Here is a 24,501-nt window from a genome sequence, read left to right as displayed (position 1 = left end):
CTCACGCGGCTGCGCCTGTTCCTCGTCTACCCGAGGAGCAGACACGCCCCCAGTGGGCAGTGTCGGCAGCTCGCCTCGTGCAACCTGCCTGCCGTCATTGCCCCACCCCTTCCAACCCTCTACTCTCGCGGTAACTTGAAGTTTACACTCTTTCTGTATGTGGTTGTACCGAAAGGACACGTAGACAATGTATGACATTTTGTAATGAAGTGGACAGAGTAATAAGTATTAAACATATTTATTGCAGCTCGGTAAACACGCTTGATCTCTTCAGCTGCTACAGCTCTAATGACAAGTCATCCCTCTAGAACATCTATATTTGACGTCATGGATAGGTGAAAGGTGGAGGCACTACCAATGCTGCAGTGGTCAATAAGAGTGGATCTCATACATAGTGGTGTCCGATGTGGATTCTGTAGTGTATAAAAGGGAGACGACCTCCTTCTTCATCGGGGTACATGTTATGTTAAGTGCATTTGCAACATATTCCCACCATGTACATCGTCTTACGTGCTTCTGCAGTTCTGGGATTTTCACTGGCTGATGTCAATGTTCTCTGATGGCATTGTGTTTAGTATCATTTCTGGATGTTTAGATGTGAGGGATATTGGTAGTGACTGGCAAAGTTGGGGTAAACTAATCTATAGTTTACTGACAGAATATGATAGGAATAACAGCTAGCTGTATCCTATAATGGACCTGTATGCCTACGCACACTGCTGTCCGTTTCCTTCTACTTGGGCTTTCAGCTGTGCTTGCTCAGCATCAGGAGGTTATGTTCGAGACATCTTTGTCTAATATGTGGCTTTGATGTAATTCTATGGATGGGTGATGTGCATGTCAGCATACTCGGCAAGCCATGCTGTATTGGAGTATGTACTTGAAGCCCATCTCCCACTCCACCCATATTTGTCATTGGCTTGTGTCATTGTCCTTCATTAATACTGGCTTCTGATTAGTTATTAGGCTTGTTAGTCCCTCCTTAGTACCGCCTTGTCTTCATTTGTAATCTTCCATGGGGGCTGGCTCTTAAACTTCTGTTGTTACACAGTAAGTCTTCTTTAGTCTGTAAGCACTATTTTCTTTAATGAGTTTCTCTTACTGCAGGAGGGCCTCTCGTGTGCAGTTGTAACCACCGGCTTGTTTATTTAACTCGTAGCAAACGAGGAGCTCTTCAGGGGCCTTGGGAGACAGAAGGGGGGCAACTCAGCATGTCTTCAAGCATTTGGAATGCAATAGGTCTCACATTTGCGAGAGTTTAAGCTATTGGAATTGTAAATAACAATGGCTTTTATTTATGTTTTAAAAACCAAAACATAAATAAAAGGCATTGTCATTTACAATGCCAATATCTCAAACTCACGTAAATGCGAGACCTATTGCATTGCAAATGCTTGTTTATTCAGTTTCTATATTAATGACCAAGACAATAAACATATTGCCACCACAGCTAATCCCCTGAGGGCTGAGAGCAATCTGCTACTGGTCGTGATGTACGCAGATGGCTTTGTCCTCATGGCCAGGACAGGCCGGGCCTTCAGAAACTGTTAGACAGCATCGTATCCTTTATGTCTGATTTAGACCTCCGCACACAAATAACCAAGTCTTATACTATGGTTTCTGGCTTGCACCAGAGTAGGATTACTTCTTTTCATATTGGTGGCACTGTCCTCAGATGCGTCTCAACTTTTACCTATCTGGGGTTACAGTTTAACAGGAGGTCCACTAGGAGGCACTTAAGGATGATCAGAACAACCCAAGTTGTAGCACCCACCACCTCTCTGTTCAAATTCACCTTCAAGTTAGGGTCTATGCCAGGGGCTGCTACTTTGACTATTTATAAATCCAGACCTATCCCAATTGTTTCATATGGTGCGTGAATTTGGGGCTATGCTGATCACTCCCAATTGCAGATCTGCGAAAATATATTTCTTTACTGATTGCTGTCACTTCCTGCTAGTGTCCCTGCTATCACTGCACATGAAGAGCTAGGTTTGCAATTTTTGTGGTACCGACTGAGGTTGACGCCCACTATGTTATGGTTATCCAGTTAGTCCAGGCCGCGGCATCCTTAACTCACACTGTGATTTTCGACTGCATCAACTTCACAGGGTCCCATAACATTAGATGGCTTACTCACATTAGACAGGGTCAGCAAGCAATTAGCAGGATGGATCTGTTTGATTCTCCACAGTCCATATCCCGCAAAGACAAACCAGTAGTGAAAAGAGAACTACTAAAACTCCTAACAGAGAAAAGATGGGAGGCTGGTATGAGGAAGAAATATGTAGAACTATACTTTCATCTATGCACCACCCCCTCATTGAGCCATATCAACTTAGGACACCTCGCAGTCAAAGATTTTACCCAACTATATTTGGGCTTGGAATGTCCAAATATTTAGAGTCCAATCCCTCAAATGCATGCAGTAGCAAAGATGTGGTCCCTTGCCCGTGCAACTACCTAGTCCTCCAATCGCAATTACATTTATTGTTTTTGTGCAAGCTATATACTGTCCAACACAAACATATTTTAATAAAAATGTTAAGAAAATTGAAGCTTCGAAAATGCAAGGCAGTCATGGAACATCTGTTACAAATTGATGCGGTCTGTTTAATTAATTTCGAATTCTTGATTTCTGCAATTACTCAAAGGAAAGGTTGGTGAAATGAATGGTTTTATATTTTTTAGATTCCTGTGAAAAAAATATACTTCAACTGTTTATATGGGTAACGAACAAATCTGTACAGATTGTGTTTTTATGCACCGGGTCACTCTATCTTTTAATGTTTCATATTTTTAGGATTTTATCTTTGGCTTTTGCCCGTATTTCATTCCTCTGCCTTTATAGTTTGATACAAACCGAATACATTTTTTGAATTTGCATTTCCAAATCACAAAAGAAGTTCATGACTCATTTTGAAACGCAACTGCCAGGGTGCATGAAAGGGGAATTCCCTTCCATTTGCGATTTGCAATGAGATGCATCAATGGTTCGTGACACCTACTGGTCTGTTACCAACACCATAAAGGAGATGGTATCACATCTGCAAGGAGGAAGCTGTCCCTCGTGCACAGCCTCAACTTGGGAACTGTGTCAGTTAGTTTCAGCGGAGTTGGCAATGATCTCATGGCCACTGCCTGCTCTCTCCAATGGCTTCCCAAATTAAAAATATTTACTTTAAAGGAGCACCTGTTTCCTAAAAGAACACGCATTGCTTAAAAACGTGCCCTAGGAATAGAAATGCTGGAATGGAAGTGTGTAATCCCATGCAAGCCTCCATTCATGTGCTGGTAGCCAATCGCAGGGCGTTGCAAATAGTCCGCTACCGACGTACTATTCATTAAGCAGCTCCGTTTACGACCACTGCAAATGGGAATTTGTGGCGCGCCTTTCGGTATACAGGCTGCATTACAAACTTGTCACAAGACTATTTGTGACCCTCTGTATGGACACCGGGCCCTAAAGTTTGAACAGAGTGGGTGTGACACAAATTAAACTTTTTTTTACAACTTGACAGCAGAATATGTCATGCCAGGTAAAGAAATAAAATTGTTTGAAAGCTAGGATGGAAACGAAAGAATTCATCTTCAAATGAAACAAGCCGAGAAACAGTGTCATTGTAAAAACCTAGGTCTCCTTCCGTGCTTCAGAATCATGTACAGATGTACAACAGCATCCCCACAAGAAAGCGACAACCATTTAAAATAATGAAATGAAAACATGAAATAGGGCGGTGTAAGCCTAGCAGTAAACATAGTAAGTGAAAGGGACTCGTAATCCCTGCTAAGGAAGTCCACTCCAATTCCTAGTACAAGCAGCAGAACAATACATTCCCAAGAGCATTCACGTTACCAAGAGAGGAGGTAACCCGAGGGTACATTACAGCAGTAGCATAGGTGACATGGAAACCTTTACAGGTTTTCCAGATATGGTGCACACAAAAGCGCATGCACAGGTTCCCTACTGGGATGTAACCATTTTAGGACACTGGAGAACAAGTGAAACAATGGGGAGAGGAAGCACATTTTGTAATAGCAAAATAAATCATTTGTGAAAAAATGGGAGATCGGTTCCATTTGAAAAGCACGTTTCATTTGCTTTTCGACTTGGTGCCAGTTTCTGCAGCCATGTCACCACATCCTGTCCCTCACCTCCCCTGAGAGGTGTTCATATTCCGCGGGTAGGTTCCCAGTGTGTGAAGCCGGGATGTTAGAGTACTTCTGATATTTTAGGACAGCGGCCACCATGAATCCTGGGGATTGCCACTTCCCAGCTAGTAATGGCACACATGGTTGCTTTCAATGATTACGTGGAACGTTAATGATTTGTGTTGACCTTGGACACAGAGCTCATAAAATCTATTTTCACTGAGGGATTTCATGCCTGTAGATTCCTAAAGTGCAGCCAGTTCGGATTCCGATGCGGCCTTAAGCTCCATGGGGGCCTATTTCATTGTTACAAAATGATGTAACTGGGGCGGGTGGTCCAACACCTACCATCGGGAGGGTAGAGCAGTGCCAGTTTAAAGCAATACACTGTTCAATCGCACAGCGAGTTTAAGCAGGATCACCTATAATTAGTGCATTAGGTGTAGTGGCACCACGGCAGAGGCAAAGAGAGGCCCATGGTGCCCGGTCGTGGCTGTCTTTTCCTGGCAACATGAATGACAGCAGGACGTTTCCTTGCTTGTAAAAGAGCCAATCTCCCTGCTTGCATAAGAGCCCAGAGGAGAGCAGAGAGGGGAAAGGGCACAGGCATGGCTAGCAGAGCGTGAAGAGGACAGGGGACTGTTTTCCCTGCTTGGGCTGCTAGCAGTGCTCTGCTGCAGTCTACGAATCTTAATCCCCACCCCTTTCCATCACCAGTCTAAAGTGGCATGACCCACTCAACCTAGTCTGTTTTACAAGTCCTGTATTTCTCTCAAATAAACCAAATCTACAGTTATTGTTGTTTTTGCAATGTAATGCTTTGGTATCCACTATTATTATTATTATTATTTTTAATTTGTATACAGAAGCGCAACTAAACCCAAAGGCATCAAGGCGCTGAAGATGGTAACCAGAGAGCTCAGGTATCAACCAGGGGGGGAACTTAGGGATAAGCTGCTAGGAATAGCCAAGTCTTAAGTGCCTTGCGGAATTGGAGGTGAGAGGAGATCAACTTGAGATCACTAGGGAGCGTATTCCAAAGTCTAGGCGCAAGGAAGCGAAAAGACCTTCCTCCCCACCGAACCTTGGATATACGAGGAACCACAAGCAGGTTTTTGTTGGAAGAGCGGAGTGCTCTCCCAGGGACATAGTGGGCCACCAGGGCACGAATAGCCTCTGGTCCAGATTCATTAAGGGCACGATGAGTAAGGCATAGAGCCTTAAAGTTGATCCTTGCCTGCATGGGGAGCCAATGCAGGTCTTTTCTGATGGTGGTGCCCGAGGAACGTTTGGGAGCACCTACAACAAACCGGGCAGCCGCATTCTGTACGGTCTGGAGGCGCTGAATGAGACCACTGCTGATGCCAAGGTATAGGGCGTTGCAATAGTCCAGTCTCGAAGCAATGACCGCTATTGCTACCTGTTTGCGTGCCTCAGGGGAAAGGTAGTGAGAGATCTTCCTTAAAACCCTCAGGGCATTACAGCAGGTGGACACTGTCCTACTGACCTGTTTGTCCAGGGAAAGAGAGGTGTCCAATATGATCCCAAGGTTACGGGCAGAAAAAGTGGGCGTAGGACAGGCCCCGAGGACAGACGGCCACCAATCCATAGACCAGATCTCACTTTTGCCTCCGAAAACAAGAACCTCTGTTTTCTCGCCGTTTAACTTAAGGAAGTTCTTAAGCATCCATCCGGCGACCGCCTCCATGCAGTTTTTAAAATTGTACGCGGTTTGGCTCACAGATTGGGAGATGGAAGCCATAATCTGCGTGTCGTCGGCATAGGAGAGAACTTCCAGGCCAAAGGATCTTATAAGCCTGGCGAGAGGGGCGACGTAAATGTTAAAAAGCGTCGGGCTCAGTGAAGAGCCCTGGGGGACCCCACACTTCACGGCCTTGACAGGTGACAAATACTCGCCAAGCTTGACCCTTTGCTTCCGTTGGTCAAGAAAGGAGGCAAGAAGATTGAGTGCAGAATCCTTGACTCCCAGCTCACTGAGTCGGTCAACAAGAATATTTGGAGACAGGGTGTCGAAAGCCGCCGTAAGGTCTAATAACACCAGTAAGGTGGTGTGGCCGGTGTCGACCCTAGAGCGAATGCTATCGACTACCACTGTAAGTGCCGACTCAGTGCTATGGGTCCTCCGGAATCCATGCTGTGAGGGATCAAGAGAGTTGGTACTGTCAAGGAGAGAGCTCAAGTGGAGGTTGAGATGAGTCTCCAAAAGTTTAGCAGGGGCAGGGAGAAGGGAGATGGGACGAAAGTTCTTTAATGTCCCAGGGTCCAGGGTAGATTTCTTAAGTAGGGGCTTGACAGTGGCCAATTTCCAAGAGAGGGGATAAATCCCTTCTGAGATGGCCAAGTTCATCACTTCCATCAAGGGGGGAAGGATAGTATGTCTGCAGTCTTTGAGGACCTTAAGGGGGCATGGATCCAGAGGTGATCCAGACTTAAGTTTGTCGAGCAGAGAGTTAAGATGAGCAGAGGTGATGGCAGGGAACTGGGAAAGAGCGTGGACGGGGGTAGGAACAGGGATATCAGGGGGGATTAAGGAAGAGGCAAGGAGGGGACTGAGATTCTGAGTTTCCAAGTCTGTGTAGATATCCATAATCTTCTCATGGAAGAAGGTGGAGATCTGATCACACAGATCCTGTGATGCTGTTATGGGATCAGGCATCTGAATGAGGGAGAGATTATCCACTATCTTAAAAAGATCACTGGATGATTTAAGAGAGGATGTGAGTTTGGAGAAGTGAGCCTGTTTGTCTCTGAGTACGGCCGATTTGTACTCTTTGAGAAGGGTTTTGTGTTTTTCCCTCTCTATAGGATCGAGATGTGTCCTCCAAAGCCTTTCCTGCCTTCTGCATCCTTGTCTAAGAATCCTGAGAGATTCAGAGTACCAGGGGGCTGAGGGCCGTTTCCTAGCCGAGTAGTGAAGCCTGGCAGGGGCGAGAGAGTTGACAGCCTCCGTCAAGGAATTGGAGAAGTCAAGAGCCGCCGAGTGAACATCACCGGTGGAAGAGGGCTTAAATGAAGCCAGATAAGGGGCAAGGGAGTCGTTAGTAATCTCCCCAAAATTCCTTCTTAAGACCCACTTGGTATGAACAGACTGGGTGAAGCTGGAGGGAAGAGGGGAAAAACAAAAAGGGACAACAAAGTGGTCCGACCATGACAAAGGGAAAGGGGCACCAATAGAGAGACGGGAGTCATTACTGAAAATTCCATCCAAGGTGTGGCCAGCTAAATGGGTAGGTCCGGTCTTTAGCAGAGGTAGATTGTAGGAGGATAGGGCGTCTAATAGATGGGAGGTGTCAGGGGAGGTATGCTTCTCCAAATGGAAATTGAAATCTCCTAAAATGGTCAAGCAGGGCCCTGCGATGTAGGGCTCTAAGATTTCAAGAAGATCGGAGCAAAAAGCCGACCTAGGACCAGGGGGTCTATAGACCAGTATCCCAGTAAAGGAGATAGTGGGGGAGGGGTTGAGGGTAAAATGCATTGCTTGCAATTTCTTAGCGGGGGAAGACAGATGGACAGTCCGGCATTTTATGGAGCTGAGATAGAGTAACCCCAGACCTCCTCCCACACGACCCACTCTGTCCATCCTGGCCAGCGAGTATCCTTCAGGAATAGCATTTATCAAATCCGGCTGAGAAGAATCTGAGGCCCAAGTTTCTGTAATAAAGGCCCAGGAAGGCTTTTCCTGTGAGATGAGGTCTCTAAAAGAGACATTGTTTTTGACCAATGAGCGGGTGTTCAAAAGGAGCCCCGTGTAGACAGTGGGAGAGGGGGAAGGCCCTGTAGGAGGGGGGCGATGAATAGCCCTATCCGGCGAGGTAAATAAAGTGGGCTTATTACAGCAGCCACATACAGGGGTAGTAGCAAGAAAATCAGGGGTTAAGGTGTAATGACAAGGCAGCCTAGAGGGTTTTAAGGCTCGCAGGACAGTAGATAGATCAGTAGAGTCACCTGAGATATTATGCCTGGCCCCTGGCGCTTCCCTGTCGCTGACGGGCGCAGACGGGCTGGACTCTGGCTTGACTCCGGCGCGAATGCGGCGCGACCGCTGATCGCGTCCGCTGCGCGGAGCCATACCCAGTTGTTTAAGTACTGGCGACTAGAGCGCCTCAGACAGAAATGCCCAATCAAAGATGGCCGCTGCCGAAAATGCGGCGCCCGGGAGCATCAGCCCGTAAATCGGCCGATAGTCGCCCAGGCTAGGCAGTAAGTATGTGTAGTAACAGTGAAAGCAGGTCCCTCACATCAAAACAAGATTTTAAAAATACAAAACGCCACGATAAGCTCCGTGGACGCTGAGAGGAGGGAGGGGCGGACACAAGGGGCAAGGAGCAGTAACAATAAAATAGCGTCAAAGTATTAATCAATTTTAAAAAGCGCTGTCTAACAGTGCCTCCCGGCTTCCGCCTCAGGAGATATAAGAGCAGCAATCACTAGTATTCCTTAAATGTATTTCATTAGCTCCGTCTAATACTTCTACGAAGTCACTGAGTCCCATTTACTGGAATACAATTGAAGAAACTGACTCACTAAAAAAAAAATTCCCTGCAGAAAATGATTTTCTTATTTGAGGAAAATAATGATGTGTTTTTAGCAGTGTTTATATTTATCGATTAAAAATGATGATTTGGTTTGTTTAATAAAAAGACTGCAGTCGAACAGCCCAAAGGTGTCCTAAAGGTACATGCCCTTTTCTAAAGCCTCATAGAAGTGACATATACCGTCGGCACGAATCCCACTTCGAGTCCAATAAGTAATAAGAAAAGCAACGCCACTGAAATGAACTTTGATGGCTTTACTTTCCCACACCGGATGAGAATGTAAACTACGTACTTCCATAGTGCTTCCTAATGGAGTCTTACGCAGCAGCAGACATCACAGCAATCTTTTTATATGGTATGTTCCAATGAACAGCTAGATTATCTCAATCGAGCTTGGCAGAAAAGCAAAGGTTGGGAAGAGAGAAGAAGGTCCCTGGCAAGATTACAGATCTGAATTGCTTTATGGTACAGACACGAGTTCAGAGATCCAACATTAATGAGGACCAAATAGGTCAACGTTGACGGAGCCCTAAGATTTCTGAAGTTGAAGGTATGATGGGGAATAAAAGGAAAGTATCAATAATGTTTCCAGACCGGTCCAGAAAAAGGTCATTTAATAATCCAGAAGATCATCTCTTAAGAACTTCTTTCCAATTTCCAGCTGAGTGGCAGACGGTGGACAAAGAGCTCTTCTCTGTGAATAAAATAATTCATTCTGAAAAGCCTCAGTTTCTAGTCACCCTGTGTGTTTAGACGAAACACTTCAGTCGTGTTGTCCGTCAGGAATCAAACAACTTTCCTGAAGAGAAAAGGAAGGAATGGTATGAGACCTCAGTCTATGACAGTGAAAGCACTTCTGATGTGAACGTCATTGTCATGAGGCACTTTCAGATAATGCTCATTCGATTGTCCACAGCCCTGTGATGCACTCACAATGATATGAGGGATTGAACGTTGGAAAAGCGTCTAAGAGTTCTGCCTTTAAAGTCCCTCAATCGGGTGATTCAAGCTCGCTGCTGGAGATCATAATCCTCTTAATCTGAGGATTCGGTGACTGATTCTGACTTACAGGCCCTGAAGAGTCCTCATTTAAAACCTTGCCAGATAAAAAACATAAATAGACAAGGCAATGAGCTCCAGAAGTCATGGAATCATCATGCCGATGCTGGAAGTGGAGAAGTGCTGAATCGTGTTATTCAGACCAGACTCTCTTTGGTGGAAATTCTGCCACACCCAAAGATGAACCTATCACATCCCTAGGAAAGGGGCTTTCTGAGATGGAACCAGATGAGACTGTTTCTGGTGGATGACACATTTCACTTTATGAAGGGAAGAGAGCAATACTTCAGACACTTTGAAGTATACAAATGAGGGACTGGGTGTGCTATGCACAACTGTATACTTTGAAATGGAACCCAGAGTGATGTACGAGTATCATGCATGACATGCAGAGAGTATAGTCCTTGTATCAGCTAACACAACAAAGCATGTAGGAGTTAATATGCATCAGTGTGTTAACGATGTGTGAAGGGGAGGGAGTTTTATACACAGAAATAACAAATCTCTTCATGTAACCTTCTTCCGTCGCTTCCTGAAAAAAGTACCATCACTGCATCGCTATATCTCATGTCGCTTTATCAATGGTATAAATACGGTGCACTGATTCTACATTATACAATGCTCCATCTTGGAACACTAGAGCTTCGCAATAGTGACAATGCCGCTGAGCATCAGGTATCGGGCTGCACCGATCCCAGAGTGCTACCATGGTCAACCATAGCCACCAGCTGCTATGATAAGAGCCTGCAGGAGAGAGGATGGGAGAGCAGCCAGGTGTAGGAGAAGTGTACATGTGGAGCAGTGGTACCCAGGTAGGAGAAGGAGGAGTAGCGGAAGACAACGACATCTGGTTTGCAGCACAAGTTGAGTGTGCGTGGGCACCCCTGCTTTCCAATGCGCAGATATGGAGTTGTGGCTCAGCCCTGACTGCCGCTTTCTACGGCCACATTTGCCCCTTACCAGCCTCTCTCCAAAAGCTTCCGACTGAGACCTGGAGTGAAGGCCTCGCTCCAGAAGGGCACCAGTTTGCTGGACAGGGTCGCCCTGGTGCCCTGCACCCCGCTATGCAGATCGGATGGCTGTTGCCTGAGCTGCTGCTGCTGCTGGCTGCAGACGAGGATGAGGTCCAAAGGGATATTGTCCAGCCGTAGGGTTCTCACAAGCACCCAATGTGTGTTAGGCTGAAAAGCTCACATTGAAAGAAAAGGCTGGTGAGTTTTCGTTGTACTTTTATGAAGATTTATTTCACTTCATAGATCATTGTTTATCGCACGTTGATCATCTGAATATTGGTTAGGTTGTAAACGTTACAGTAACTGAACAAAATGTGGGGTGCAGTCTGACAGGTGGACCCGAGAGGCTGTGACCTTGATATACAGCAGCCAAGACGAACAAATGCTGGATTATTCATTGTTCATATTTATGAGGATGAACGGGTCTTCACTGCCACGGCGCTTCAGGAAGGGTACCCAGACACAACATAGCAGTACGAGAGCGGAAACACCTCGGAAGTACCTCAAATGACCACTCACATTATATTTGAGCAGTTTCAAATGCTATCATTCACAATGAGACAGAATCTCTGGAAGAAAAACTACACATTAAAAAGATATATTTATATTGGATTGCTTACACTGCTGCTGGCCATATTTTATGTGTGTGTATTTTTTTTAATTTTAATATTTTTATTAACATTTTTCAAATGTACTCACATTACATTATAATATTCCAAGCTGCTCCACAGTGGTACAAATATGCAATTAGAAGACAAGCTGCTTTCGTATGGCAGGAACATTAGGGGTATGAGTCCATCTGACGTTGCTGCAATGTGAGTTCGAGGGGGAACTGGGGGAGATAAACTGTGGCCCTTGGCGGGAAGAAGGGGGGGACGGAGACATACGCAGAGGAGTAGGGTTGTGGAGGATGTCCTGATCACATCAGCTACATTCAGTTAGGGGAGTTTCACAGTGTTCATAGGGGCCAATCAATAGAAAATACCGTCAGACACTACAGGACGAACAGCTTGCATCAGTGTGCCCAGACTACTGCAGCCAATTTGGAGGGGGGCTGAGGATTACAGCGTATGTGCCCTATTGTGGTGCTGGCGCCGCCGGGGCCGCAGGGTCACACTGGGAGGCGCCGGGGGTAGTGCGCGCGTGAGTCTGTTTAAACTGGTGGGACAACAGGGCCCACTCTAACGATATGGGATGCTTGCGCTGGCCCTTTGCTTCCTCCTCCCTCAGTGTTTCCTCCTCCGCCCATTTCTGCACCGCCCACACCCAGGCCTCCAACGGGGGTCCCGATGCTGCCCGCCAATGCATGGTGATGTTTCTTTTGGCTAAAAGCAGGGACAGAGCCGCGAAGCGGACCTGTACTTTGTGTGCTTTTGGCCTACGAAATGGTCCCAGAGCAACCGCTTCCCATGAGTGTAGCTTTGCGAGGCCCGTGAGTGTGCGGGTAGAGTCGAGTATGGTCGACCAGTATTGCTGTAAACCTGGTCAGTCCCAGAACATGTGTTGAAAGTGTGCATCTGGTGAATGACCTCTAGGACCGAAGAGTAATATATCTGGAAAAATCCGCTGGAGGCGCGCTGGTGTCTGATACGCCCTGTGTAAATTGTAGAACTGTATGTTTTTAAATCGCGCGATTCTGGATACTTTCTTGGGGAATTTCAGCGCTCTGACCCATTCCCTGTCATGTAACTGTCGGCCGATCTCGTCCTCCCAGGTGGCTCTCAGTGCATGCAGTGGCCTGTGTGCAAGTTCCCTGATAGACCTATACAACCAAGTAACAAGGTGTCGGCCGATGCCCATGCACAGAATTGTGTGGACGACCGGGTGTGTTGCTGGCTCGCCGACTGTAAGTTCAAGGTATGAGCAAAAACTGTCTATAAGTTGTCGGTGCGTTAAAAACTGTGCCGGGGGGAGGTTGTAGTCCTCTATGAGCTGTTCATATGGACGAAGTTGTCCCTCCACGAACAGCCCCTCCGCCTCCGTTATCTCAGACTCCGTCCATGCGCGGATCATGGCGTGTGTGAAATAGGTGTCCCTCCTCGGCCAGCCGACCAGTGGTAGCCGTGGGGAGTAGCAAGGTGTTGTTGCCGCGATGCGAGGAATCCTTCGCATACACCGGCAAGCCAACGCCACTTGCAAGGGATATGTCTGACGGGGTTTGGTGCCTGGTAGCAGTAGACAGCGGAGTTCGGGGACAGGGACAGGCGCTGTGCAGGTCTCCCGAGTGTGCCTACCTACCGTCCAGTACGACAGCCACTGGAGCTGTGCTGCCAGGAAATATGACTCAAAGGCGTGGGCGCCCAGACCCCCCCCTGGGTGGTGGGTAGTTGCAGTTTGGCGAGAGCTATATGGTGGCGGCCAGACCCCCATACGAGTGCTCGAAGGAGCGCATCTAATTCACGGAAGAAGCTCCCAGGTGGAATGACTGGCAGATTCGTAAAGTGATATAATAGTCTGGGAACAATGATCATCTTGGCTATGCGACCCGATCGATCGGCACCAATGGTAGGCTCCTCCAGAATCCCACCGACAACCTAATGTCGGCTAACAGCTTACGGTGATTTCCCTCGTAAATGTCAGCGGGGGAATGGTATAGGCGGACACCGAGATAGCGGGGGGGGGGGGCGCCCTCGCTCCAGGGTAGACTCTGCGTACCAACTTGCACCTCCCGTGGTTCAAGGGACTGGTGCAGTGGATAAATCGCGGATTTATCCTAGTTCACCTGGAGACCAGACGCCTCCGCAAACTCCGCCAAGGCCGTCCATATGGGTGACAGATCCGCAGTTATATCTCGGATATACAGAAGAAGGTCGTCCGCGTACACGGAAACGCAGTGGATAGTGTCCGCTATGGGAATGCCCCAGGCAGTTACCTCCTGGTGTAAGCGTATCGCATGGGGTTCCACTGCCAAGGCGAAGATCAGGGGTGAGAGGGGGCAGCCCTGTCTAGTACCCCTCTCAACCTTTAGCGGAGACGATATGTCCCGATCGAGTCTGACACGAGATGGAAGGTTAGTATATAGCAGCCGTGTGTACCGTAGAAGGGTTGGAACTATCCCCGCCCGTCGCAGGACAGCAAAAAGGTAAGGCCATGTTACAGTGTCAAAGGCTTTTTCAAGGTCGAGGATGATACAGGCTGCGCGGGGGAAGGTGTCCCCCACCTGATCTTGGACATGAAACGGTCGCCGTATGTTCTGGGACGTGTTCCTGCCGGGGAGGAACCCGCATTGGTCCGGATGGACCAAAGGGCGCAATATTTGTTCGTATCGAGTTGCCAGGATTTTCCCCAAGATCTTGCAGTCAGCGGATTGGAGTGTGATGGGGTGGTAGGAGGGCAATCTTAGCGGGTCTCGGTGAGGTTTTACGAAATGCACTATGACGGACTCACGGAGAGAGCCCGGAATTTCTCTCCTCTCAAATGCGTCCGCAAACGTTGCTGCCAGACGAGGGACCAAGAGGGTAGAGAAAGTACTGTAGTACTCGAGGGTGCTGTAAAGCGCTGTGTAATGCTGCTGGAAAGTGGCTAAGATGTCCAACTGGGATCGCACTAGGGCTCCAGCGGGAGTCAGGATCTCGGTGATGGGTTTGGTGCCAATGTCTTGTTTCTCTAACCACGCTAGCAGCGTGCCCGTTTTGTCCCACTCTTATGCATCCGGAAAGCATAAGCTCTAAAGTTATATTTGCGCAGGTCTGCTAGGGCGGCAGAATATTGTGTTTTGGCCTCCGCTACCTGGGCCACCGTTGCGGCGTCAGCATCCTCCCGTTTCGTGAGTGTTGCTAGCTTGTGTTCCGTTTTCTCCAGTGTGCAGCGTACCCCCACTACCTGCTTGATACATGCCCCCCGAGCCACGATTTTAAAAGCATCCCAATCCACTAGTCTGGAGGTGGCGGACCCCGCGTTGTGAGTGAAATACTCTTGAATACTCTGTGCATGATCATGCTGGAATACCTGGTCTGTCAGACAGCCCCGTGGGAGGCGCCATGTTGGCACCGGTGGGTGAGGAGGCCTCCATTGCAGGCGCAATATGTGTGCATCGTGGTCTGAGATTACCCGGCCTAGATAATCAGTGTGTTGGACTTCAGGAATCAGTGCAGGGTGCATAAGAATCTATCTAACCAAATCCGCAAGTTGCGGGGGATGGAGTGAAATGAGTACAGCCTCGCCTGTGGATGGTGCGCTCTCCACGCGTCCACTAACGCCCAGTGACTAACCCAGCGGCGGAATCGTTCAGACCGTGTGAGGGCAGGAGAATGTGGTGGTGGTTGGTGTGATCTGTCAAGTGCAACATCGAGCTCACAATTGTAATCGCCCCCTAAAATTGATGGGAGAGATGCAAATTGGGCCAACACGCCTGTGAGGGAGTCCCAGAACCTATCCTGCTCGACATTTGGCGCATATATGCTGCCCAGCAAAACGGGTTGTCCGTCCAGTATTCCTTCTAACAGGGCATACCTACCCTTTCGGTCCACTACTCTGCGTGTTTCCTGAAATTGGGGTGCCCGGGCGGACCCAAATCAGCGCACCCCGTGCAAATGCTGAGTATGACGTGGCACATATAGTTCCCCGCCAACGGGACCGTAGTCTGTCAATCTCCGGCGTAGTGAGATGTGTCTCTTGCAGAAACGCAATTTGTGCATGTTGGCGCTTAATGTAAGCATAGATTGTATATCTCTTGCGTGGTGTGTGGAGAACCTGTGTGTTTAGGGTTAGAATACTAACGTCTGCGCACTGCATTGGGGAGCCTGATAAACACTGCCTGCGCCATGGAGCGCGATCCTAAGTGGTGAAGTCTTGGGTGCTGATAGTGACCTAGCCACGTTGTCCTCATAAAGGGCCCATACCAACCCCCATCCGGATGTGTTGGTTGCCCTAATGCTCGTGTCCCCCGTGGGGTGTAGGGTAAAGGAAACAGGGTGAGTAAAACCTATAACTGGGTGGGGAAACTGTCCCAATACCTGGGGCATATATGCAAACCCGATACGTCTAAACCAACGCTCATAAAATAAGAGAGCGAACAGTCAATTCGTGGGGGTGGCAGTGCGTGCCTGCGAAGCAGGGTCCCGCCGGGGCATTAGAAGGATCAATGTTTGTCGTTGAAGAGTGTAGTGCGTCAAACATGCCGTGACGTGTAATGCAGGTAACTTCCTGTTGGGATCACCCACTTACCCGTGCCCATCGGCGCGGAATGCTTCCGGGCTACTTCTTTCGTTGTCTTCAGTGCAGGGGATCAGCAATTAGAGGAGTGACCGGGGTAGGGTGATAGAGTCAGCTGTGGAACGGGCCTCGTTGATATCTTCTTCGCTTCCCGAAGAGAAGAGGTGGGGGACCCCCTCAATGTCCTCCTCAGGAGAGGGAGCCCCTATATCAGTAACAGCCTGGAGGGCCTTGCGACGTTCCCGCACGATCTGCTCCAAGTCCGGGGAGTCAACCATATGGCGCCCTGCGGGCTCCCTCCAGCCCTGTCATCCCTGCGTTTGCGTCGGTTGCGAGGTGCGCTTCCTGTTGCGCGGCGCCCTTGGTGCGCACCCTCGCGGTGCATCCACAGCTGGACCTTTTGTGCAGTGGAGGTCTGCCCATTTTCAGGCATCTGCTGCAGTGGAGAAGAAGTGCGTGGTACCGGCATTTATGATTTTCAGGCGGGCTGGAAATAGCAGAGTACTGAATGTCATACGCTCGCAAGCGACGTTTCACCTCCAGAAAGGACGTTCTGAGCTTTTGCACCGCGTTGGAGTAGTCAGGGAAGATCATGACGTGCTGGTTTTCAACTTGCAGTGGACCCGCACTCCTGGCGGCCCGCAGCACCGCGTCGCGATCTTGAAAATAAAGGAATTTTGCGAGCAGTGGGCGAGGGGCGCTGCCGGGCGGTGGTTTGCGTGCAGGTACCCGGTGGACTCGCTCTATGGAGAAAAAAGCTGTGAGGTCCTTAGTTGGGGTGAAGGATTTGACCCAGGCCTCCACATATTCGATAGGGTGTGCCCCCTCAATGCCCTCCGGCTGACCCAGCACTCGTATGTTGCAACATTGAGAACGTCCTTCCAAATCATCCAGACGCTCCTCTACGGTTGATAGGCGCAGGGCCGTTTGTAGAGTTTGCCGCTGCGCACTTAGGGCTGGCTGTATATCAGCGAGGGATCTCTCCCTCACCTTATCGGCTAATTTCCGATGGTCATAGCGGATAAGGTTGATGTCCGTGGTGAGGGTGCCCAGGCGTTCCTCCATGGAGGCACTGGAGAGTTCAATGGCTGCAAGGACTCGGTCCAGTTTGTCAGAGATGGTCGGGCCGGCTGGGTCGTGGATGGTTGAGGGAGCGTGCTGATGCGGGGTTGATTTTCCGGCGCCGTCTCTGGGACCGATGTTTGTTGAGTGGCCCTGGGCTTCCCCATTCTGCTGTCCGTAGGTATCTCCCCTGCTCCCTGCAAAGTGAGCCGTGGAGGCGAGGTCGGGGTAGCGCTCCCCTGGGAGGCGATCGCCCTGTACGTGGTTTTCTTGATGTAGGGGGCGAAGTGCGCCCGCAGGTCGCCAGCACCCCAAAGGGGCCCGCTCCGTTGCACCGCCAGCCGTGCCTTCAGGGGGTGTCCTTATGTCATGGTTGCTCCCCGTCTAGGTCGCCGTTCGCCCCCACGCGTGTGGGCCCAACATAGGATGGTAGCAGTGCTCGTCCCGGCAAGCCCCCGGGGGCCAGCCACAAAGAACGCAGGGTCCGTGACACTCCTGTGGCCCAGTGATTCTTCGGAGAAAGCTCAGGCGTCCACTCATTGGGGCTGGGAGGGGGGCGGTTGCCTGGTGTTTGACTGTTCACTGTGCCCGGGTCGCCATGTTGGGATTAGGCAAGGGTAGTCCGTAATTTGGCCCCTCGAGCATCCAGGCTAGACAGGGGGGGCACAGGAGCAGTGGGGGGCAGTGTTATGCGCCGCTCACCTTCTGGAGCGCCGTGCTCCGAGCCTCCGGGGCGGGCTGGTTGGTATACTCGAGGGCCGTCACTGTGCAGGCGCCATTTTGAAGTCAGGCACCCCTGGCGCGATAACTATGCCGGTCCAGAGTCCGCTGGGGGAGGGGAAGGGGGTCCCGTGCCACTGGTCCCAGAATCCGCCCCCGCTGAATGTCGGAGAGGGTCACCGGCGCCGTTGAGGGTGTACGGCCTCGTGGTGGCGCCGCCGTTGCAGTGCAGACGTCAGGGTCCGGCTGCTCGCGGACCGCCGCCGGTGTTGGACGGGTCCGTGGTGGTTGGCAGTAAAGGAAGTAGAGTCGGCACCTCGCTCTGCCCGGGCATGGGGTGCTCACCGGGCTCACTCGCATCTGGAGATCGCCTGGCCCGGCACGGCCCTGAAGGGTAGTTCGGGCTAGTGCAAGTAACTGGTAGCTGCCATTTTGTGTTCAGGCCCGGGGGCAGGTGTCGCCACCCGCAACTCGCAGATCACCGCTATTTTCTAGCACCCTCCGATGCAGTCACGGTTCCGCTGCCTGGGGAGGTGATTCACCCCCTTTGTCGACGAGGATGTGCTGTCTTCTGGGCCGCCCGGCTGCGGAGCCTCAGCAGACCGCGTCCGCCATGATGGCTTGCTTCGCCACGCCCCTGTGTATTTATTACCTTGCATCTACGCATGTTGTACATGCTCAGAATGTGAGGGAATCTTGCAATAATGCTTCCCGGCCTATCTGTGGTTATAAGGCTTTCAACGCTCCTGCCCCTAGTACTTTCGTTTTCTCAGTTCTGTGCCTGGTGGGTGATGGGGAGGAAAGACTGCGCTGCTGTTAGTAAACCGGCTCTGTGTGGTAGGGAATCTTGCCTTGCTGATGCTGTGCTGTCGCGTTTCTCTGCATGCACCGCTGCTGATCATTCTGTCGCATGCACCGCGCCTTCTCTGGTTGTATCCGCTTTATGTGCGCAGTGACCTTGTCATGCTTTGTGCATTATCTCTTGTGTGTTAGTGGAGCTGCTGCCCAGACTGGTCCTACTCTCTGAATGCAGACTTAGCTCTGTGGATGCTCTTCATGGAGGCTGGGGTTGGGGGGTTAGTGGGGGGGGGGGGTGCAGTTGCATTTACGGGTGCTCATGCAATACCTGCTGCGTGCGTCCTAGTTACACTTCAGAAAAAAATGCCTCATTACACAAAGCCTAAACTACACGACTGACCAGGGTTTGCTTTATCATGACTTCCAAATGCAGCTATTCAGAATTGCAAAGGCAAAACCCCGAAGCGGACACCAAAGCTGTGTACAATGTCACGGGGTTGGAATGTTTTTGCGAACCAAGAGAGCAGATACACTTTTTTACTATCTTCTTATTCATGACCTATTTTATTTGCATTAACTGTGGCATATTTAAATGTGTAAAGCACGGCAGGGGAAGAGTTTACCTGTTAAATGTAAAGGTTTTTATTTTAGCACTACAAAAACTTACCTCGTCGCCTTTTAGAACCTCCGAGCCATCGAAATCCCGGGCCTCGTTTGCTTTGTGGACTATTTCCTTCTCCACATTTGCAAGCTCTTCCTTGGCCTCTTGCAGTTCTTCGGCTTTTGCTTCTTTCTTCCGGGCAATAATTGAAGCCTTATGGACAATAAATGCAGATTTTTGTAAGCCCCTGCACAATATTGCACAATAAATACAGCACCATGCGAGTTAAATAGAACTGTGGATTTTGTTGCAGAGAAATCATGAGGCAAATCGACCAGGCAAAGTGTAGGGACACAATGACAAGGAGGTATTAAACAGTGGATAAAGCATTAGGACCATGCAAGGGTGCAACACGTTGGGCAAATTTAGGGTTCCTTCAGCTATCACGAAAGCCAAAGGATTTTATGGATTCAAAAATAATAATAATAAGATGAAAACTTTCATAATATATTTTCTGAGAAATCGAGCTCATTTTATATCCAACCAATGCCCTAGAGATGGATAAATAAATTAGCCTTGGACAAATCCACTCATGGACTCGTCCAACGTTAACACGGATTCATAGAGAAGAAAAAGTTATGTGCCTTTGAAATATTGGTTTTGCCGAATTCTGTATTTCCTCCGCACTTTCATTATCTTTGAAAAACTAAAGTCAAAAGATTTTTGACATTCAGTCAAGATGAAGAGGTAGAATATGTTTAGTTAGTCTCAATGGCATCACACAGCGCCAAAGAGACGCCACCCACCTACCGAAGGAGCACTGACCCATGACCCTGTCACCAGGCAGGTTGCCCCCCTAGCCACCGCGCGGTCCTCCCCGTGCAGTGCGCTGTGCCTCACTCGTCCGCTGTTGCTGTCCTGGTTCCCGTGGTAACCTTGCCGTGGGATCGCTTTCTTTTGCATTTCTTCCCTCTTCTCATTTTTGTATCTGGTATCCCCTTCTTCCTGTAATTGTCTCCCCGTTTGCCTGTTGTACCCTGTGATCGTTTTCCTTTTGCATTTCTTCCCCTTTCTCATTTTGTATCTGGTGTCCCCTGCTCCCTGTAATTGTTCTCCGTTTTGCCTGCTGTACCCGTGTTGGTGTCCCCTTCGCTCCCCCTTTGCCTTCTGTGCCCCCCCTCGCCCTCTGATTCCCGCCGCTGCTCCCTGCGACCTCGCAATTCCCATTCGCTACCCGCTCCCGCCTCCCAGCTGCTCCTCCCTCCCTCAGCCCCTCATATGGAGGCCACCCGGTGGTAAAGGGAGCGGCCCTTGACCCTGTCACCAGGCAGGTCGCCCCCCTAGCCACCGCGCGGTCCTCCCCGTGCAGTGCGCTGTGCCTCACTCGTCCGCTGTTGCTGTCCTGGTTCCCGTGGTAACCTTGCCGTGGGATCGCTTTCTTTTGCATTTCTTCCCTCTTGTAATTTTTGTATCTGGTGTCCCCTTCTCCCTGTAATTATCTCCCCGTTTGCCTGTCGTACCCTGTGATCGTTTTCCTTTTGCATTTCTTTCCCTTTCTCATTTTGTATCTGGTGTCCCCTGCTCCCTGTAATTGTTCCCCGTTTTGCCTGCTGTACCCGCGTTGGTGTCCCCTTCGCTCCCCCTTTGCCTTCTGTGGTGCCCCCCCTCCCCCTCTGATTCCCGCCGCTGCTCCCTGCGGCCCCGCCCCCCACTGTTCCCATTCGCTTACCCCGCTCCCGCCTCCCAGCTGCTCCTCCCTCCCTCAGCCCCTCATATGGAGGCCGCCCGGCGAACGCGCAGCGGGAGTGCCGATTGTGCGCCAAAGGCGCACCAAAGGCAAGCCCGTCTGCACCCTTCCGTGCCTGGCCCGCGCCCAGCGCCAGAACCTCTGGCCCCCGCAGAGGCCAGCCCTTCAGCCGGACTTACGACGCCGCCACCCTCAACACACTCAACACCGGCCAGATCCCCGGCTGCTACCGAGCCACCCCAAGACGCACCCACGGACCCTTCACCTGCCAATCCTGCAAATTCTCCTGCATTCACCTGCACTGCACCCGCCAAGCCGAGCACCAGCAGCAACCACCTGAAGTGCATCCTGCTCAACACCCGCTCCGTCCACAGACACGCCGTGGAACTCTGGAACCTGCTCGACACCACGTCTCCAGACGTCGCCTTTCTCACGGAAACATGGATGAACGCCTCCTCAGCGCCCGACATCGCCATCCCGGACGAATACAAGAAAACCCGGAGGGACCGCGTCAACCAGACAGGAGGCAGCATCGCCATCGTCCACAAGAACACCATCCGAATTACTACCAACTCCGACGACTCCCTCACAGCCGCTGAACATCTTCACTTCCAGATACACACCGACCCCAAGACCACACTCAGAGGCACCCTCATCTACAGATCCCCAGGACCCCGCACACAATTCAGCGAAGACATCGCAGACTTCATTAGCCCACATGCCCTCGCCTCCGCTGACTACATCCGCCTAGGGGACCTCAACTTCCACCTGGAGAACAACAAAGACAACAACACCGCCGCCCTGCTGGACAACCTCGCCAACCTCGGACTCAAGCAACTGGTGAACACCCCCACCCACTACGCCGGACACACGCTTGAACCAGCCTTCTCCTCCAGCATGTACATCTCCTTCAGCCACTCCACCGGACTCCACTGGACAGACCACAGCTGCGTCCACTTCAGCTTCAGAAGGAACACGACTCACCGCCACCCGCAACAGGCTCCCCGCAGGAGCTGGAACAACATCACCACTGACCAGCTCACCAAATCACCGAGCCAGAACCCTCCCGCCAGCTCAACGGACCCCAACCAAGCAGCCAACAACCTTACACAGTGGATCACCAACTGCGCTGACTACCTCGCACCTCTGAAAACCCATCCCAGCGGGCCCGCAGCAAGAAAGCCTCCTGGTTCAACAACGACCTCAAGAACTCCAAGAAGAACTGCTGTACCCTCGATAAAGCCTGGCGCAAAGACCCGACTACAGACAACATGACCGCCCTCAAGCACGCCTCCCGCAAACACCACTAGCTGATCCGCACCACCAAGAAGACAGCATTCAAGGAACGACCAGACAACAACGCACACAACAGCAAGGAACTCTTCAGCATCGTCAAAGAGCTCTCTAACCCCAGCACCGGAAACAATGACATCACTCCCTCTCAAGACCTCTGCGACTCACTCGCCTCATTCTTCCACAGCAAGATCGCCGACATACACAACAGCTTCGGCGCACAGACCACACGCCTAACCACCGAACCAACGCCCCCCACCACCACCCTCCGCGCCTGGACCCCGATCAGCCCCGAAGACACCATCCGCACGATGAACACCATCCACTCCGGATCTCCAACCGACCCATGCCCCCACCAAGTCTTCAACAAGGCCGACTCCATCATCGCACCCCAACTCCGGGACATCATCAACTGCTCCTTCAACACCGCCACCTTCCCGGAGAGCTGGAAGCATGCCGAACTCAGCGACCTCCTGAAGAAACCATCAGCAGACCCCACCGACCTCAAGAACTACTGCCCCATCTCGCTTCTCCCTTTTCCTGCCAAAGTCATCGAGAAGACCGTCAACAGACGGCTTGCTGCCTTCCTTGAGATGAACGGATCCCTCGACCACTCGCAGTCCGGCTTCCGGGCCAACCACAGCACCGAGACCACCCTCATCGCAGCCACTGACGACATCCGAGCCCTGCTCGACAATGGGGAAACAGCGGCCCTCATCCTCCTGGACCTCTCCGCAGCATTCGACACTGTCTGCCACCGCACCCTAGTGCAGCGCCTCAGCAACATCGGTATCCAAGAGAAGGCACTAGAGTGGATCATCTTGTTACTCGCCCGAAGAACCCAGAGAGTCTGCCTCCCCCCGTTCAGATCCGAGGCCACCGAAGTCATCTGCGGAGTACCACAAGGATCATCACTCAGCCGCACCCTCTTCAACGTCTACATGAGCCCCCTCGCAGCCATCGCACGCCAACACAAACTCAACATCATCTCCTACGCCAACGACACCCAGCTGATCCTCTCCCTCACCAACGACCCAGCCACCGCCAGAACCAACCTACACGAAGGGATGAAAGACGTAGCCGAGTGGATGATGAACAGCCGCCTGAAACTGAACTCAGACAAGACGGAAGTCCTAATCCTTGGATCATCACCCTCTGCCTGGGACGACTCCTGGTGGCCCCCTGCCCTGGGCAGCGCACCCAAACCAACGGACCACGCACGCAACTTGGGCTTCATACTGGACTGCTCCCTCCCGTTGACTAGACAAGTCAACGCCGTCTCATCATCATGTTTCAACATCCTACGCATGCTCCAAAAGATCTTCCGATGGATCCCCACTGAAACCAGGAAGACGGTCACCCAGGCACTCGTCACCAGCCGACTGGACTACGGAAGCAGCCTCTACACCGGAACCACAGCCAAACTACAGAAAAGACTCCAACGCATCCAGAACGCCTCCGCACGACTCATCCTGGACATGCCCCGACACAGCCACATCTCCGGACACCTGAGAGACCTGCACTGGCTCCCCGTCAGCAAGAGAATCACGTTCCGACTCCTCACCCACGCACACAAGGCCCTCCACGACCTGGGCCCCAGGTACCTCAACAACTGCCTGACCTTCTAAACTCCCACCGCCAGCTTCGATCGACCAGCCACGCCCTCGCCGCCGTTCCACGCATCCGAAGAGCCACCATGGGAGGAAGATCCTTCTCCTACCTGGCAGCCAAGACTTGGAACTCCCTCCCCATCCACCTCCGTCAGACCCAAGACCACCTCTCCTTCAGGAAGCAACTCAAAACCTGGCTGTTCGAGCAGTAGCGGACCCCCCTCCCCCAAGCGCCTTGAGACCCTCCGGGTGAGTAGCGCTCTATACAAATATCTTGATTGATTGATTGATTGATTGATTGATTGCTTTGTTCTCCCACTTCGGCCCCTAAAGCTGTTCTGCCTGGTGGGCATCTGGAGATCAAGGTCTTTGAGGATGGATGGACGACCGGCCATGAAACGATCTGCAGAGGGGTCCCAGTAGACATCCGAACCAACATCATAGAAGGAACATAACGTTGGGTTTGATTTACAGTTTGGAATATGCGAGACGTCCGCCAAAAGCAGCAGATGTCCTGCCGTCCAGTTTGGAGGGCAAGGGCTTCAAACACCCCAATATACGATAAACTCTAAATGTATTCCTTATTAATCTGAACGAAGCTACACTGCTTGGAGGGGCACCTGATCATTCAGAAATGGAAGAGAAGTTACATAAATATATGTGTTTCCCCAAAATCTTGACCTCCTCAGCTACGGATGCCACAGGCGAGTAAAGATGCTTCTGACAACAATACCTG

At 50.9% G+C, this 24,501-nt stretch overlaps 1 protein-coding gene across 1 annotated transcript in view; it reads right to left on the bottom strand.

The window, feature by feature from the left end:
- IFT81 (intraflagellar transport 81) overlaps positions 1–24,501 on the bottom strand; it is a 1,042,527-nt gene that overhangs the window by 656,319 nt on the left and 361,707 nt on the right. The window contains exon 11 of the mRNA XM_086943010.1: positions 19,182–19,328. Coding sequence (XP_086799136.1) covers positions 19,182–19,328 — 147 coding nt within the window. The remainder of the gene's footprint in view (positions 1–19,181; positions 19,329–24,501) is intronic.

This window comes from Lissotriton vulgaris, chromosome 11 (assembly GCF_964263255.1).
Source record: "Lissotriton vulgaris chromosome 11, aLisVul1.2, whole genome shotgun sequence".
Lineage (NCBI taxonomy): Eukaryota > Metazoa > Chordata > Amphibia > Caudata > Salamandridae > Lissotriton > Lissotriton vulgaris.
The sequence above is the reverse complement of the archived record's forward strand: the minus strand, read 5'-3'. Positions and strand labels throughout refer to the sequence as shown.